We start from the raw sequence: 16,215 nt of genomic DNA on the forward strand, positions 1-16,215 counted from the left end.
ACAGACACTTACATACTTCTTATTTACACATGACCCACACAAGCACCACTACCCACACAAGGTACATAACATGACCCAAATAGGCGTCATTATCCACACAGGATATAACGTGGCCCACACAGGATACATAACATGACCCACACAGTAGCTAATATCCACATAGGATATAACGTGGCCCACACAGGCACCACTCCAGCTTCCGTGAAACGTGGCCCACACAGGCACCACTCCAGCTTCCGTGACACATGGCCCACACAGGCACCATTATTCACTTGTATCCAATCCCCACGACTTACCCGTAGTTCATCAGTAGTGTAGAGACCCGAACCTTTATAAACTGGGTTCGTCGACGAAGGATCACATTCATCGACGAATTCCTTCAGAGCCTCGTCGACGAAATTCAGAGCCTCATCGACGAGAAAATGCCGAGAGGTTTTGGGGGTTCTTAGGAAATCCTCGTCAACGAAACTCAGCGCCTCGTCGACAAATTGTGTGGTGGATTCATCGACGAAGACGCCGCCTTGTCGACGAATTGAACCGGGTCAAAAGTCCTATAAATATCCTATTCGGTTTCTTAGCAGCTAAGTTTCAACCAAAAAGCTCTCTCTCTCTCTCTCTCTCTAAGCTGCGAATCTCTCTCTCTCTTTCACGGATTCTTCACCGTTCGTTGTCCGTTTCCAAAAACGGAGGGTACTACGTGGATCAGAAGAGAAAACTCTACACTTTTAGTGGATTGGATCGTCGTTTCAGAAAGTTTTGGGTTTTCCCAAAAATTGAGGTAGGAATCTGATCCTAGTTTTGATTGGATATTTGGTTAGCAATAGAAAACATAGTAAGGTTCTGTTCTGTGGTTTTAGGTTTTCGGGATCTCGGGTTGTCAATTTGGACCTTTTTCGTACGAAGTTTCATTTCGAGTATAAGGTAAGGAGAACTTGATTACAATAGCTATTTTGGAAAACTAAACCACTAAAAAACTAGTTTATGTTATTATGTATGATTTAACAGCTTATTTGTGAAATTCTATAGAGTAGAAATGTTGGTTTGACGATTCTACGGTTTTTGGTAAAAACGAGGATTTCGACGTGTGATCTCCAAATTTTACAAATATTGTTTATTTGTGCTTATACTATAGTAGGAGAGGCTCTCGAATCCTTTATTTATTTAGTTAAACTATGTATATTGAATTTCTATCATTTAGCGGGTTTTTGAAGTAAACTTGTGTGATATATGTTGAAATGGAAATGGATGGAATTTTCTATACTATTGATATAGAATATGTGAACGAAGTTCCAAATTTGTTATACTGAGAATGTGATAAACGTAGGACGGTGAAACATCGAGCTGAATCAGTAAACAAAGAGGGGTAAACTTAGTGGAAAGACGCCGGTTTGAACCCAATGCTATTATTTGAATTTGTGAAAAATACTGAAATTGCGCAGGTTATCATATTTGTATAAATTGAATTTATGATACACGGAACCACAACTTGAGAGTCCCTGGAGGGTTGAAAAATACTTTCTTTGCAGAGTTGAAATAAACTACTGTTATATGATACGACGCGATATCGTAGCTAGATGTACACGTGCAATCACACGTATTAAACGATGTGGGTACCAAGATGGTCGACTAGCAGGGTGAAACCATTGGCTGATATTGGGCCAATTGAGGCAGTTGAATCGTAAGTAGGTACTCGGCAGTTCTACACGAACAGGGCATTGGATGAGTACCGGTGCACAACCTGAGCCACGAGGTAAAATTGGTTATAGGGATATTTTGCTGTTGGTCATCTCATAAATCATTAAATGGTCGAAAGACAGATGTGGGAATTTTGTAATATGAATAATGATATACCTGATGCAATACTGTATTGGAAATATTTGATTTATACTTCAGATGTTGAATTAAAATATGCATGTATGTAGTCACACACTGTTGTAACTCTTCTTCCTTACTGAGAGGTGTCTCACCCTATCATACAACCTTTTTTTTTTAGGTCCATCAGTACATCGGTCCTAGTAGCTAAAGGGACCGGGGAGATCATTTTTTGGGTTAGCTTACGTAAGCTTATGAATCTTGTATTAAACTTGATGAAAGTCCTTTTTGGAGGGTTGTAATATGACGATTATTCTAAGTCCGAATTTATGTAAATTATGGTTGTATTAGTGAACTCTAGTATAAGTCTAATACAAATCCCAATGGATGTTTATGTTTTTCTGCGACATTTACATCATTATTATGTATGTTTTATACCCGTATGTCCCTGTTTAGGGTGGGTTGTTTCCACATCTTGAATAGGTATAGTTATTATGTATGAATGAGTGACACCTGGGTCCGGGTAAAAAGGGTCGGGTCGTTACAGTTGGTATCAGAGCCCGTAGTCAGTCGAAAGTATGAATTGTTTCATGTTGCCTGGTTAGGGATATGTGTTAAACTAAGAAGTTTCTAGTTGTGATAGTCTTGAATATACCAGAGTATAGGACAAGGATAAGATCTTGGATTTTGCTTTGTATATCTGGAGATGAAAATTCATCGATAGACTTTTGTGTTTTTTTGGATCAGTCGAAAGGTTCAGAAAATCACGGCAGTCCATTGACGATTTTATTTCCTAGTAGAAGGGTGAAATTTGAGTTAGAATGAGGATGTCAAATTTATGGATTATGTCAATGTTAAGAATGTGAATTTGGAGAGTTAACCTTATATTGTGATAGCAGTAGTTGATGGGTAGGTTATTACCTGGCTAATGGGTTTTTGTAAATGCTTTCAAGATGGAATCCAGGGATATCACTGCCAATGTGGGTGGCAATAGTAGTGAGGGTGCTGGTGTCGAGGATGGTAACAACTCCACTAGTGTGCTACGAGACTTCGCATAGTAGCTTATGACTGAGGTAGTGCATTCAAATAAGGGACAAGATCATCCTACGGCTGAGTTGGGTTGCTCCATTGAGCAGTTTACCAAATTTAAGCCCTCTGCTTTTGTGGGCAATGCAGATCCAATTCATGTTGAGAATTGGATCTAGGAGATCGAAAAGATCCTAGATGTGTTAAACTGCACTGAAAAGCAGAAAGTCACCTCCGCTATGTTCAAGTTGGCAGGGGAGGCTGAGAGATGGTGGGAGTCTGTTAAGCAGATGGAAGAGCACCAACCGATACCGATAGCGTTGACGTGGGCCGATTCAAAGAGCTCTTCTTTGAACGCTATTTTTCGGCCACAATTAGAAATGCAAAAATGGAGGAATTCATGAATTTGACGTAGGGAACACTGATAGTGCAGCAGTACACTGCCAAATTTTAGGAGCTGTCTCGATTTGCTTCCTTTGTGATTCCTAATGAAGCGAAGAAGGCTTGGAAGTTTCAGAGAGGACTAAGGAGTGAGATCCGTAAGTAGACGGCGATCTTGTAGTTGTAGGATTTCGCTACGTTAGTTGATAAAGCCACGGTAGTAGAGGAGTGTTTACTGGAGGATGCAGAGGTTCATGTTACGAAGAAGAGGCCAGCGCCTCCTAATTATTCATCTAGGCAGGACATGGTAAGTGGAAGAAGAACAGTGGTGGCACGTCCCAGAATTCCGCAAGTGTTCCACGTTGTTCTTTATGTGGTAAGAAACACCAGGGGTAGTGTTGGTTATCTATGGGAGCCTGTATGCGGTGTGGTAGACAAGGACATCAGATAAGAGACTGTCTGAGGCAGAGGAATGATTGAGTTTCTCAGCAGCAATACAGAGGGAATGCTCTAACACAACGTGGCGGTCAATAGGAGGTACTGCCCAGGCTAGGGTATATTCCTTGACTCCTGGTAATGTTGAGAACGCTGGTGACGTAGTCACAGGTATCATTTACATGTTTCCTTATAAAGTTGTAGTATTATTTGATTCCGGGGCAACACATTCTTTTATTTCTAGAAACTTTGTTAAATTGTGTGAATTTGAAGTGCAATTGTTAGATTATGAACTGGTGGTGGCTACAGTCTGGGTCTATAGTAGGGCGTAGCAAGGTAGTTAGGGACTTCCCGATTGAAATACAGGGGAGGATACTACCAGTTAATCTTGTGGTATACGACATGCATGGCTTTGATATTATCCTAGGGATGGACTGGTTGTTTGCTAGTTATGCCAGTATTGATTGCCGCAAGAGGGAGGTGATGTTTAAACCGCCAGGAAAGCAAGAATTTCAGTTCCTTGGATCGTGTGTGCATTCTACACCACGTATCCTTTCTGCTATGCAAGCTAGGAGGCTACTTCGTAGGGGGTGCCAAGGAAATTTGGCAATTGTGAAAGACACACCAGTGGGAGAACGGGAATTGGAAACGATTTCTATGGTATGCGAATTCCCTGAAGTGTTTCCAAAGGACTTACCAAGATTACCTCCAAACCGTGAGTTGGAATTTGCCATAGAATTAGCTCCAGATACAGCGTTGATATCGAAAGCTCTGTATCGTATGGCTCTAGTTGAGCTAAGAGAGTTAAAGGAACAGTTTCAAGGCTTGCTTAACAAGGGGAACATTCTACCTAGTGTTTCTCCTTGGGGAGCACCAGTGTTATTTGTGAAAAAGAAGGATGGATCGATGAGGATGTACATCAACTATCAAGAACTGAATAAGGTAATGATAAAGAACAAGTATCCACCACCCAGGATCGATGATTTGTTTGATCAACTTCAAGGCACGCAGGTCTTCTCTAAAATTGACCTACGGTCTGGGTATCACCAGCTGAAGGTGAAAGTGGAGGACATCTCAAAAACTGCATTTTGAACCCGGTACGACCATTTTGAATTTATGGTTATGCCTTTTGGTTTGACTAATGCACCTGCAGCATTTATGGATTTGATGAACAGGGTGTACCATGAATATCTAGACCGGTTCGTTGTGGTATTTATTGATGACATATTAGTGTATTCCAGGAGTGCTGCAGAACATGAAGTTCATTTGAGGCTAGTATTGCAAATGCTTAAAGATAAGAAGTTATATGCTAAACTAAAGAAGTACGAGTTCTGGCTGGAACAAATTGCATTTCTGGGGCACATGGTGTCTAAAGAAGGTGTATCAATAGACCAGAGTAAGATAGAAGCAGTAGTGGACTGGGCGAGATCGAAGAATGTACAGGAGGTCAGAAGTTTTTTAGGTCTTGCAGGTTACTACCGTCGGTTTGTTGAATGGTTCTCTAGTTTGGCAGGTCCTTTGACGAAACTCACGTGGAAGAGCGAGAGATATGATTGGACAAATGAGTGCGAGCTGAGTTTTCAGGAGCTGAAACAGCGACTGGTCACTGCTCCAGTTTTGACTCTTCCATCCAGTGATGGTGGTTTTGTTATATACAGTGATGCTTCAAAAAAGAGTCTTGGCTGTGTTCTAATGCAGCAGGGCAAAGTAGTGACTTATGCTTCTTGTCAACTCAAAGAATACGAGAAGAACTACCCAACGCATGATTAAGAATTAGCAGCAGTAGTGTTTGCACTGAAAATTTGGAGGCACTACTTATACGGTGAAAGGTATGAGATTTTTACCGACCATAAAAGTCTTAAATACTTTTTCACCTAGAAGGAGCTCAATATGAGACAGCTTAGGTGGCTTGAATTGATTAAAGACTACGACTGTGTTATTAAGTATCACCCAGGAAAAGCTAATGTGGTAGTTGATGCTCTGAGTCGGAAGTCAGTTGATGCGACAGTCTCAGTAGTGCAGGTTCAGCATCAGATCTACATGGACCTTGAGAGATTGAGGTTGGAAGTAGTGAAAGGAAACCCTTAGGTTGTCCTTGCTAGCTTGGTGGTACAACCAACTTTGCAGAAGATGATCCGTATAGCGCAGAAGGAGGATCCCGAGTTGGTTGATATTATGGAAGGAATCCAGAAGGGGCTAAAGCTGGATTTTAGTATCTTTGGCGATGGGATATTGAGATTTCGTGGCAGGGTTTGTGTATCGAATGATGCCAGGATTAGACGGGTCATTCTAGAGAAGGCACATCGTTCACTTTATACTGTACATCCTGGTAGTACGAAAATGTACTGGAATTTGAGGGAATCGTTCTGGTGGTTTAACATGAAAAGAGAGATCGCTCGATCTGTAGAACAGTGCCTAACATGTCAACAGATTAAAGTAGAACATCAGAAGCCGGCAGGACCACTTCAACCACTCGATGTCCCTGAGTGGAAGCGGGAACATGTCTCGATGGATTTTGTTACGGGTTTACCTACGGCGGTGCATGGGTAGAATGTCATATGGGTTATAGTAGATTGGTTGACGAAGACTGCACATTTCATTCCAATCAGAGTCAGCTACTCTTTGAATAGGCTAGCAAAACTTTATGTGCAGGAAGTGATACGACTTCATGGTGTCCTTATATTTATTGTTTCAAATCGGGATTCACATTTTACATCTCATTTCTGGAAGAGTTTACAGCATGCCTTGGGATCGCGATTGACGTTTAGTACGTCTTTTCACCCGTAGATGGATGGACAGTCAGAGAAGACTATTCAGACGTTAGAGGATATGTTATGAGCTTGTATACTAGATTTTGGTAATAGTTGGATACAATATCTACTGCTTGTTGAATTTGCATATAACAACAGTTACCAGGCAAGCATAGAGATGGCACCTTATGAGGCTTTGTACGGTCGTTGGTGTCGATCTCTGTTGTACTGGGATCAGGTAGGTGAGCGGCAGATATTAGGTCCAAAACTGATTCAGCAGACCTCTGCAAAGATCGCATTGATCACAGAAAGGATTAAAGTAGCTGAGAGTCGACAGAAGAGTTATGCTGATACTTGTCGGCGAGAGTTGGAATTTGTAGTAGGAGACATGATATTCTTAAGAATCGCTCCAATGAAAGGGGTGATGAGATTCGGGAAGAAGGGGAAGCTAATTCCTCGGTATGTCAACCCTTTTGAAATCCTTGAAAGGATAGGTTCGGTTCTTTATCAAGTGGCTTTACCCCCAGCATTATCCAGAGTCCATGATGTATTTCACGTGTCTGTACTGAGGAAGTACGTACCAGATCCATCGCTGAGTTACGAACCTCTAGAGATCAATGATATCTTATCATATGAGGAAGTACCAGTGTAGATATTATATCAGAAAGTACAGCAATTACGGACTAAGGACATACCTCTTGTGAAGGTATTATGGCGTAACCATACAGTAGAGGAAGTTTCATGGGAATTAGAATCTGAGATACGCCAGAAGCACCTATAGTTATTTGATAGTACATGAATATGTAATTGATGATATAGGTTAAATGATATAACCTTTAGGAGAGTTTTGTTTATGTATATAAATTGCCGATGTATCTTTTGGGTAACCACGGTATTCCTCTACCGTATATGAGGGTATGTAATGAAATTAGGCAAAAGTCACTCTGTAGGTGACGGTCAACTCTTTTATAAGTGAAATTATAAGAAAAGATTATGTTAGCAATTGGTAGTAAATTTTGAGGACAAAATTCTTATAAGGATGGGAGATTGTAGAGACCCGAACCTTCATAAATTGGGTTCATCGACGAAGGATCACATTCGTCGACGAATTCCTTCAGAGCCTCATCGACGAAATTTAGAGCCTCGTCGATGAGAAAATGCGGAGAGGTTTTGGGAATTCTCGGGAAATCCTCGTCGACGAAATTCAGGGCCTCATCAACGAATTGTGTGGTGGATTCGACGACAAAGACGCCACCTCGTCGATGAATTGGACCGGGTCAAAGTTCCTACAAATATCCTATTTGGTTTCTTAGAGGCTAATTTTCATCCAAAAAGCTCTCTCTCTCTCTCTCTCTAAGCTACGAATCTCTCTCTCTCTCTAGGATTCTTTGCCATTCGTCATCCGTTTCCAAAAATGGAGGGTACTCTGTGGATTAGAAGAGAAAACTCTACACTTCTAGTGGATCGGATCGTTGCTTCGGAGAGTTTTGGGTTTTCCCAAAAATCGAGGTAGGAATCTGATCCTTGTTTTGATTGGATATTTGGTTAGCTGTAGAAAACATAGTAAGGTTATGTTCTGTAGTTTTAGGTTTACGGGATCTCGGGTTGTCGATTTGGACCGTTTTCATACGAAGTTTCATTTCGAGTATAAGGTAAGGGGAACTTGATTACAACAGCTATTTTGGAAAACTAAACAGCTAAAAAACTAGTTTATGTTATTATGTATGATTTAACTACTTATTTGTGAAATTCTACTGAGTAAAAATGCTGGTTTGACGATTTTACGGTATTTGGTAAAAACGAGGATTTCGACGTGTGATCTCCAAATTTTACAAATATTGTTTATTTGTGTTTATACTATAGTATAAGAGGCTCGAATCCTTTATTTATTCAGTTAAACTATGTATATTGAATTTCTATCATTTAGCGAGTTTTTGAAGTAAACTTGTGTGATATATGTTGAAATGGAAATAGATGGAATTTTCTATACTATTGATATAAAATATGGGAATGAAGTTCCAAATTTGTTATTCTGAGAATGTGATAAACAGAGGCCGGTGATACACCGAACTGAATCAGTAAACAAAGAGAGGTAAACTGAGTGCAAAGACGCCGGTTTGAACCCAATACTATTATTTGAATTTGTGAAAAATACTAGAATTGCGCAGGTTATCATATTTGTATAAATTGAATTTATGATACACAAAACCACAACTTGAGAGTCCTGGGAGGGTTGAAATATACTTTCTTTGTAGAGTTGAAATAAACTACTGTTATATGATACGGCGCGATATCGTAGCTAGATGTACACGTGCAACCACGTGTATTAAACGATGTGGGTACCAAGATGGTTGGCTAGCAGGGTGAAACTATTGGCTGATATTGGGCCAATGGAGGCAATCGGATCGTAAGTAAGTACTCGGCAGTGTCTGCACGAACAGGGCATTGGACGAGTACTAGTGCACAACCCAGGCCACGGGGTAAAACTGGTTATATGGATATTTTGCTGTTGGTCATCTGATAAATCATTAAATGGTCGAAAGACAGATGTGAGAATTTTGTAATATGAATAATGATATACCTGATGCAATACTATATTGGAAATATTTGATTTATACTTCAGATGTTGAATTAAAATATGCATGTATGCAATCACACACTATTGTAACTCTTTCTTCCTTACTGAGAGGTGTCTCACCCTATCATACAACCTTTGTTTTTAGGTCCATTAGTACATCGGTCCTAGTAGCTAAAGGGATCGGGGAGATCATATTTTGGGTTAGCTTACGTAAGCATATGAATCTTGTATTAAACTTGATGAAAGTCCTTTTTGGAGGGTTGTAATATGACGATTATTCTAAGTCCAAATTTATGTAAATTATGGATGTATTAGTGAACTCTGGTATAAGTCTAATAGAAATCCAAATGGATGTTTATGTTTTTCTAGCGACATTTACATCATTATTATGCTTGTTTTATACCCGTATATCCCTATTTAGGGCGGGTTGTTTCCACATCTTGAACAGGTATAGGTATTATGCATGAATGAGTGACACCTGGGTCCGTGTAAAAAGGGTCGGGTCGTTACAAGTAGAACAAGCTCCTCGACCTGCCAATGTCCTACCCCATATAAAAGACAATATGACGAGCTCCTTATATTATGATTTGTATCTAGGCAATATAACAACCTCTTCATGCCAATGTTATATTGAGATGCATACGAATAACCACACTGGTTAATTCACACAAATGCATCAATGCATTTCCACACAAGAATCCAACAGATCAATACATTTCCACACAGGAGTCAAACATAGCAATTTATTCATCATGTTATAATCATTCCAAACATTCCCACATGCAAACCCAAATGTCACACTAATTCATATTCAATTTATTAGCAAAAATTGCTCCCATGTCACACGAATTTAATATCATAAGCAATTATCCCAAATATAAACCTTAAACAAAATCATCATTTTTCTAGTACTCACGCAATTCTAGAAATCATATAGACAAACAATAAATTTTATGTGCTCGTAAATGACCGGTTCACCTTAATAAAATACTGATATAATTTTATTCCCCTTTACCTGATTCCCTAAATCACACCTGCAGGACTTTCAAAATTATACCCGCGGCGCTCACCTGAAGCCTCATTCAATCAAATGAACTCCAATAAAATATTATTTTAACTTTTTCTAATTTATAATAATTAAATATCAATGAATTTCTAAATAACCCATTTATCCTAATTTTGGGGTTATTTCTACAACGACCCCATGAGAAATCTATTCAGTTAGACTTATAGAGAATCATCCCTAGATTCTTGTGATGGTGTTCGATCGCCCATTTGGCTTAAAATTTAAGAAAAATTGGGGTTAAAATGAGAATTTGCCTTACCCCAGGAGATATGCTCACGTTACTCCTACGACAAATTCACTTCGGTAGATATGTTAGTGGCGGAGAATGGAGTCTAGTGGTATTTTCGGATTTTCAATTGGCGAGAATTCGCCGCGAAATTGTAGAAAGAGGAGGAGTGGAGAGCGTGAGCTCAAAGAGTTTTTTTTTTTCTCTCTCTTTTCTTTTTCCCCTCTGTTCCTCCGTTGTGAACTTTTTTTTTTTTTTTTTTTCTCTTACCTTCTTTTGTCTTCTCTAGGAAGCTTAGGCACTAAGATTCCTCTTTTTTTTTTTTTTCCTTTATCATTTACTTTAAACTTTCTTATATAATAACTTTATATATACTTTTATATACATATATATAAATATATATATATATATCCAAAATCTTCAAATTTCCTAATTTAATTACTTTTATTAATAATAATTAATTAATTAATAATAACAATTTTTTTAATTAATAATTTTTTCTGGATCATTACATTCTCCACTCCTTAAAAGAATTTCATCCTCGAAATTCGCTAATCAATTATAGAACAACGAATCAGTTTGACATTTAAATCCTCAATTAAATCATCAAATAACCAGCTTATCTCCAAATCAACTTAACCCTCAAGTTCTAATTCTGAGTTCTAGTCTCTCTGTTCAGAAACATCACCGTCAATGGATTTACCTTGGTTTTCTAAAACTGGTCGGATTCAGAAACTCACAGAAGTCCATCAAGGGATTTCTGCCTTTAAGCTACAAAACAAAACTCAAAATCTTCTATCAACATCTTAATCTACCAATTCCTATCCTTATCATTATTAGTACCTATACTCTGGTATTAATTAATCTTAAAGTCTGCAGAACCTATAACCTAATGCTCTGATACCAAAATGTGACGCCCCAAAACTCACCAAGTGGGGCCCGGGTGCCACGTGTTCTTACCCGTAGTACATCAGTAGAACAAGCTCTTCGAACTGCCAATGTCCTACTCCATATAAACGACAATATGACGAGCTCCTCAATCTACCAACGTCATATCATGATTTGTATTTAGGCAATATAAGAACCTCCTCATGCCAACGTTATATTGAGATGCATACGAATAACCACACCGATTTATTCACATAGACGTATCAATGCATTTCGACACAAGAATCCAACAGAGCAATTTAGTTCCCACACAGTATCCCAAAAAATCAATACATTTCCACACAGGAGTCAAACATAGCAATTTATTCATCAAGTCATAATCATTCCAAACATTCTCATATGTGTTTCTAAATGTCACACTAATTCATATTCAATTTATTAGGAAAAATTGTTTCCATGTCACACGAATTTAATATCAAAAGCAATTATCTCAAATATAAAACTTAAACAAAATCATCATTTTTCTAGTATTCACGCGGTTCTAGAAATCATACAGATAAATAATAAATTTCATGTGCTCGTAAATGACCAGTTCACCTTAATAAAATACTGATATAATTTTATTCCACCTTACCTAATTCCCTAAATCACGCCTGCAGAACTCTCAAAATTATACCCGCGACATTCACCCGAATCTTGATTTAATCAAATCAATTCCAATAAAATATTATTTTAACTTTTCCTAATTTACAATAATTAAATATCAAATAATTTTTAAATAACTCATTTATCCTAATTTTGGGGTTATTTCTACAACGACTACATGAGAGATCTGTTTCGTTAGACTTGTAGAGAATTATCCCTAAATTCTCGTGGTGGTGTTCGATCACCCATTTGGCTTAAAATTTAAGAAAAATTGAGATAAAAATGAGAATTTGCCTTACCTCAAGAGATATGCTCACGTTGCTCCTACGACAAATCCACTTCGGTAGATATGTTGATGGCGAAGAATGGTGTCTAGTGGCATTTTCGAATTTTCAATTGGACGAGAATTCGCCGCGAAATTATAGAGAGAGGAGGAGTGGAGAGCGTGAGCTGAGAGATTTTATTTTATTTTTTCCCTTCTGTTCCTCTGTTGTGAACTTTTATTTATTTTTATTTTTTCTTACCTTCTTTTGCCTTCTTGGGAAGCTTAGGCGTTAAGATTTCTTTTTTTTTCGTCTTTCCTTATATATATTCAAAATCCTTAAATTTCTTATTTTAATTAATTTTATTAATAATAATAAATTAATTAATAATAATAATTTGTTTTAAATAATAATTTTTTTTTTGTCGTTATACTACAGTTCTGAACGACAATAGTGACTACAGAGGGAATGCTTAATGGTAATAACGACGACTGCAGAAGGACGACGACGTCTGCACGGAGAAAGTGTTCCGAACAACCACCTAGCGACGAACATACATGAAGACAATAAGTCGCTTTGATGCCATGTAAAGATTCATACTTCCATACAAACTACAATTAGAGAGAGAGAGAAAGGAGAAGAAAATAAAATAAATATATAATAAAATAATCCTAAACGTAATATATATACATAGACCAAAATACCGTAGATATATATATATATATATATATATATATATATTATCTATATTATGTAACAATCATCATGCATCCCGACCAAGGTAAATGGGCGATTTGGCAGGGATCCTCATGTTCCCTCTTATCATTACATATACTCTGACTTATCTGCACGCCGATTATTCTTTAAAATAACCCTCACTCATAACCTCCATCAATTATCATCATCCCAGCTGAACAGATCAATACAGGTGCAGAAAATGGCCGCCGACGCCGGTACCCGATACTTGTCATCTTACTCCGACCGATTACCAGAACTAAAGGCCTTCGACGATACGAAAGCCGGGGTAAAGGGCCTCGTCGACGCCGGCATCACCAAAATCCCGCGAATCTTCGTCCGCCCCGACGAGCTCGCCGGCAAAGAGCTCAACTCCGATAACATCGCCGGCCTCACGATTCCAGTGATAAACCTCGGAGAAATTACCTGTGAGCGGCGGGCGGAAGTAGTGGAAGAGGTGCGGCGAGCGGCCAAGAGCTGGGGGTTTTTCCAGGTGGCGAACCACGGGATACCCACGACCGTACTGGAAGAGATGCTGGAAAGGGTGCGCGAGTTTCACCATCAGCCGGCGGAGGTGAAGGCGGAGTACTACTCGCGGGATCGGATGAGGCGAGTGAGATTTGCTAGCAACTTCGACTTGTACTCGTCGCGATTTGCGAATTGGAGGGATACTTTTGGTTGTGTTATGGGTCCCGACCCGCTTGATCCACGCGAGGTGCCTGTAGTCTGCAGGTAACGAATCGCTCCTTCCATTGATATACAGGGATGATTGATCTGTTCTGTTCTGTTCTTCTCTCCTAACGTTTGGTATCCTAATAAAATATTATGGAAACGAAAATTCATCTTGTCAGTTTTCTATTGTTTGAATTGAAGAAACTCAAAATTAAGTTTTATAATTTTTATTTATTTTCACAATCTGTAATTAAAAATTTTAATATTTAAATATATATATTTTTAAATTAAATTATTTCTTTTATACAGTTTTTAATTAATCATGTAAACTTAAATTAAATAAAAATATGCATAAATTATAAAAAATAATAATGAAGACAATTATATAATATATATATTATTTTTCAATTATCATGTCTAACAATTTTATTTATTTTAAAGTAAATTTTGAAACTATAATAATTAGGTAAAATAATTATAACAATGATTATTTTTATTACAGGACATTATTTTGCAAATTTATGATTTTTTTAATTAATTTTTAAATTTTCTTTTAATTTTATAAATATTAACCAAATATTTTACTTATTTTTTTTTTATCTTGAGTGTCTATTTTTATTTTTTGATTGTTATTTTTTTGTTTTTATAATTTTTTATAATAATGCCAAATAACGTTTAAAATTTTATATAAAATGAAAAGAAAAAGGCACACTAACCTTCCAAAAAAAATTCCTTGTCATAAATTTTTAAAAATCATATGGCCTTCACTCAAATTTCAAAATTTTTACAAACTTCTCCTAAAGAAATTTATCTCGTTGCAAAATATAAAAGCAGGTTTGTGTCATTTTATCAAATCTTAAAAGTGATTTCTTGCAATTTTTAAAATCTTGCATGAGGTTTTATAGCTCTTAAAAGAATGGAATGTCTTTTAATCAAATTTCAAGAGAGGTGAATGTCATTTATCATAAAATAAATAATTTGATTAATAAAAGTTAATTCTAAATATTAAAATATTTTACGATAAATAGTTTGCTAAAATAGTTAAAAATCATAAAAATTAATTTTAAATTTTTTAAAATAAAAAAATAGAAATTAATTTGCACTGTGGTGTTAAATGAATATATATATATATATATATATATATATATGCAGAGATGTAATAATGGAGTATTCAAAGCGAGTGAGGAGATTGGGAAATACTGTAGTTGAGCTATTATCAGAGGCGCTTGGGCTCAAACCTCACCACCTTGAAGACATGGGCTGCACAGAGGGACAAATGATTCTGAGTCACTATTATCCGGCTTGTCCCGAGCCTGAACTCACCATGGGTACGAGCGAACATTCTGATCCTACTTTCCTCACCATCTTACTTCAAGATCAAAATGGTGGACTCCAAATTTTTCATGAAAACCAGTGGGTCAATGTTTCACCCATACCTGGAGCTCTTCTCATCAACATTGGAGATCTTTTGCAGGCAAGCTTTTGCTTTTATAAGTCACTTTTCAAGGCTGTGTATTGATAAATGACATGCTTAAGATTTTGACACATGATTCATTTCGGAGAATGGTTTTTGATTCTCAAATTCAAATTTATACTTTCGTATAACATAATTTTAATTCATATCATGTTTTTTTTTTTTCTTGCCCAAATTCCAAACCACTAAACACAGTGCTGAACATTTTTTTTATTTTAAAAAGTGACTCTAGATCCATGCATAGTATTTGGGCCTTGACTATTTCAAATTTTACTTGCAATAATGCTGTAATAGCATGAACAAAATGATGTGGGGTCTTTTTAAATGATTTACATTGTTTAATTCATATTAGTGTTTTGACATTATGTGTTTAAAATATTAAGCGGTGAAAAGCACAGCTGTAATGCACGAATCTAAAGTCAATTCTAAGTAGAAAATGCCTAATCCTTTGATTTGGAAAGTTTAAAATTTGTTCTTAAGCTTGGATTGGTCTAGATTTAGATATATATAAATTATAAAAAATTATTTTTAAATTTTTCCCGATCCTTATAAATTCATATTCAACATCCTAAATTCATACTTCCAAACAAACCAATTGCATTTGATAGTGTACATTCCATACTTTGAATTTGACTTTGTTGAATTAAAAGCAAACTCAACATTTCAAGTACTAAATTTGTAGTAGAAAGGGATTGAAGCTTGGAAAAGAGTCAACCTCAATGTTTTTAGTATTTTCTAAAAGCCAAAACTTATTTATTAATAGTATATGTGATTTTTTTTTTCTTTTGTTTTGTTGCAGCTAGTATCTAATGACAATTTTCAAAGCGCAAAGCATCGTGTCCTAGCAAACCGTGTAGGCCCGAGGATCTCTGTTGCATGTTTCTTTAGTCCACATTTCTACACATCAACGAGGGTTTACAGTCCAATTAAGGACTTATTGTCACAAGATAACCCCCCTTTATATAGGGAAACCTCCATGAAAGACTTCGTAGCATACTACGAATCAAAAGGCCTTGATAAGAAGCGATCAATAGCACATTTCAAGTTGTGAATAATCCAATATATGTATATTTCTGTGGAGTGGAAGTCGGGTGATGGAATGCAATAAGTAAAAATCAGTATACATATGGCTGATTTCTTTCATATTTTATCTGCTTTCTCTGCTGTGCTTAAGAACTGGCTTTAGTGTATCCTCAAGCTACTGGCTTGAGTCAACTTGCTTTAGTTTTAATAAAATTCGTTCAACTTTATCGTTTAAAAAAAA

The 16,215-nt window shown here is 37.0% G+C and overlaps 2 protein-coding genes across 2 annotated transcripts; both read left to right on the top strand.

Moving 5' to 3' along the window:
- The first annotated feature begins 4,215 nt into the window (after nucleotides 1-4,215).
- Nucleotides 4,216-6,204, top strand: LOC131151243 (uncharacterized). Its single transcript, XM_058102496.1, has 3 exons — nucleotides 4,216-4,509; nucleotides 5,782-5,973; nucleotides 6,085-6,204. Exons 1-3 carry the CDS (start codon nucleotides 4,216-4,218, stop codon nucleotides 6,202-6,204), a joined length of 606 nt encoding a protein of 201 aa, XP_057958479.1.
- Nucleotides 6,205-12,779: 6,575 nt separating this feature from the next.
- LOC131151978 (1-aminocyclopropane-1-carboxylate oxidase homolog 3-like) lies at nucleotides 12,780-16,215 on the top strand. Its single transcript, XM_058103518.1, has 3 exons — nucleotides 12,780-13,537; nucleotides 14,630-14,951; nucleotides 15,751-16,215. The coding sequence occupies exons 1-3, from the start codon at nucleotides 13,008-13,010 to the stop codon at nucleotides 16,000-16,002; spliced, it is 1,104 nt and encodes a 367-aa protein (XP_057959501.1). The 5' UTR covers nucleotides 12,780-13,007; the 3' UTR covers nucleotides 16,003-16,215.

Source organism: Malania oleifera, chromosome 3, assembly GCF_029873635.1.
Source record: "Malania oleifera isolate guangnan ecotype guangnan chromosome 3, ASM2987363v1, whole genome shotgun sequence".
NCBI classification, from domain to species: domain Eukaryota; kingdom Viridiplantae; phylum Streptophyta; class Magnoliopsida; order Santalales; family Ximeniaceae; genus Malania; species Malania oleifera.

Coding starts and splice junctions, on each gene's coding strand:
- LOC131151243 (XM_058102496.1), top strand. CDS start 4,216: ATGCAAGCTAGGAGGCTACTTCGTAGGGGGTGCCAAGGAAATTTGGCA. Junction 4,510..5,781: donor AGGGGAACATTCTACCTAGT/GTTTCTCCTTGG, acceptor CCAACTTTGCAG/AAGATGATCCGTATAGCGCA. Junction 5,974..6,084: donor CACATCGTTCACTTTATACT/GTACATCCTGGT, acceptor ACATGTCAACAG/ATTAAAGTAGAACATCAGAA.
- LOC131151978 (XM_058103518.1), top strand. CDS start 13,008: ATGGCCGCCGACGCCGGTACCCGATACTTGTCATCTTACTCCGACCGA. Junction 13,538..14,629: donor GAGGTGCCTGTAGTCTGCAG/GTAACGAATCGC, acceptor ATATATATGCAG/AGATGTAATAATGGAGTATT. Junction 14,952..15,750: donor ACATTGGAGATCTTTTGCAG/GCAAGCTTTTGC, acceptor GTTTTGTTGCAG/CTAGTATCTAATGACAATTT.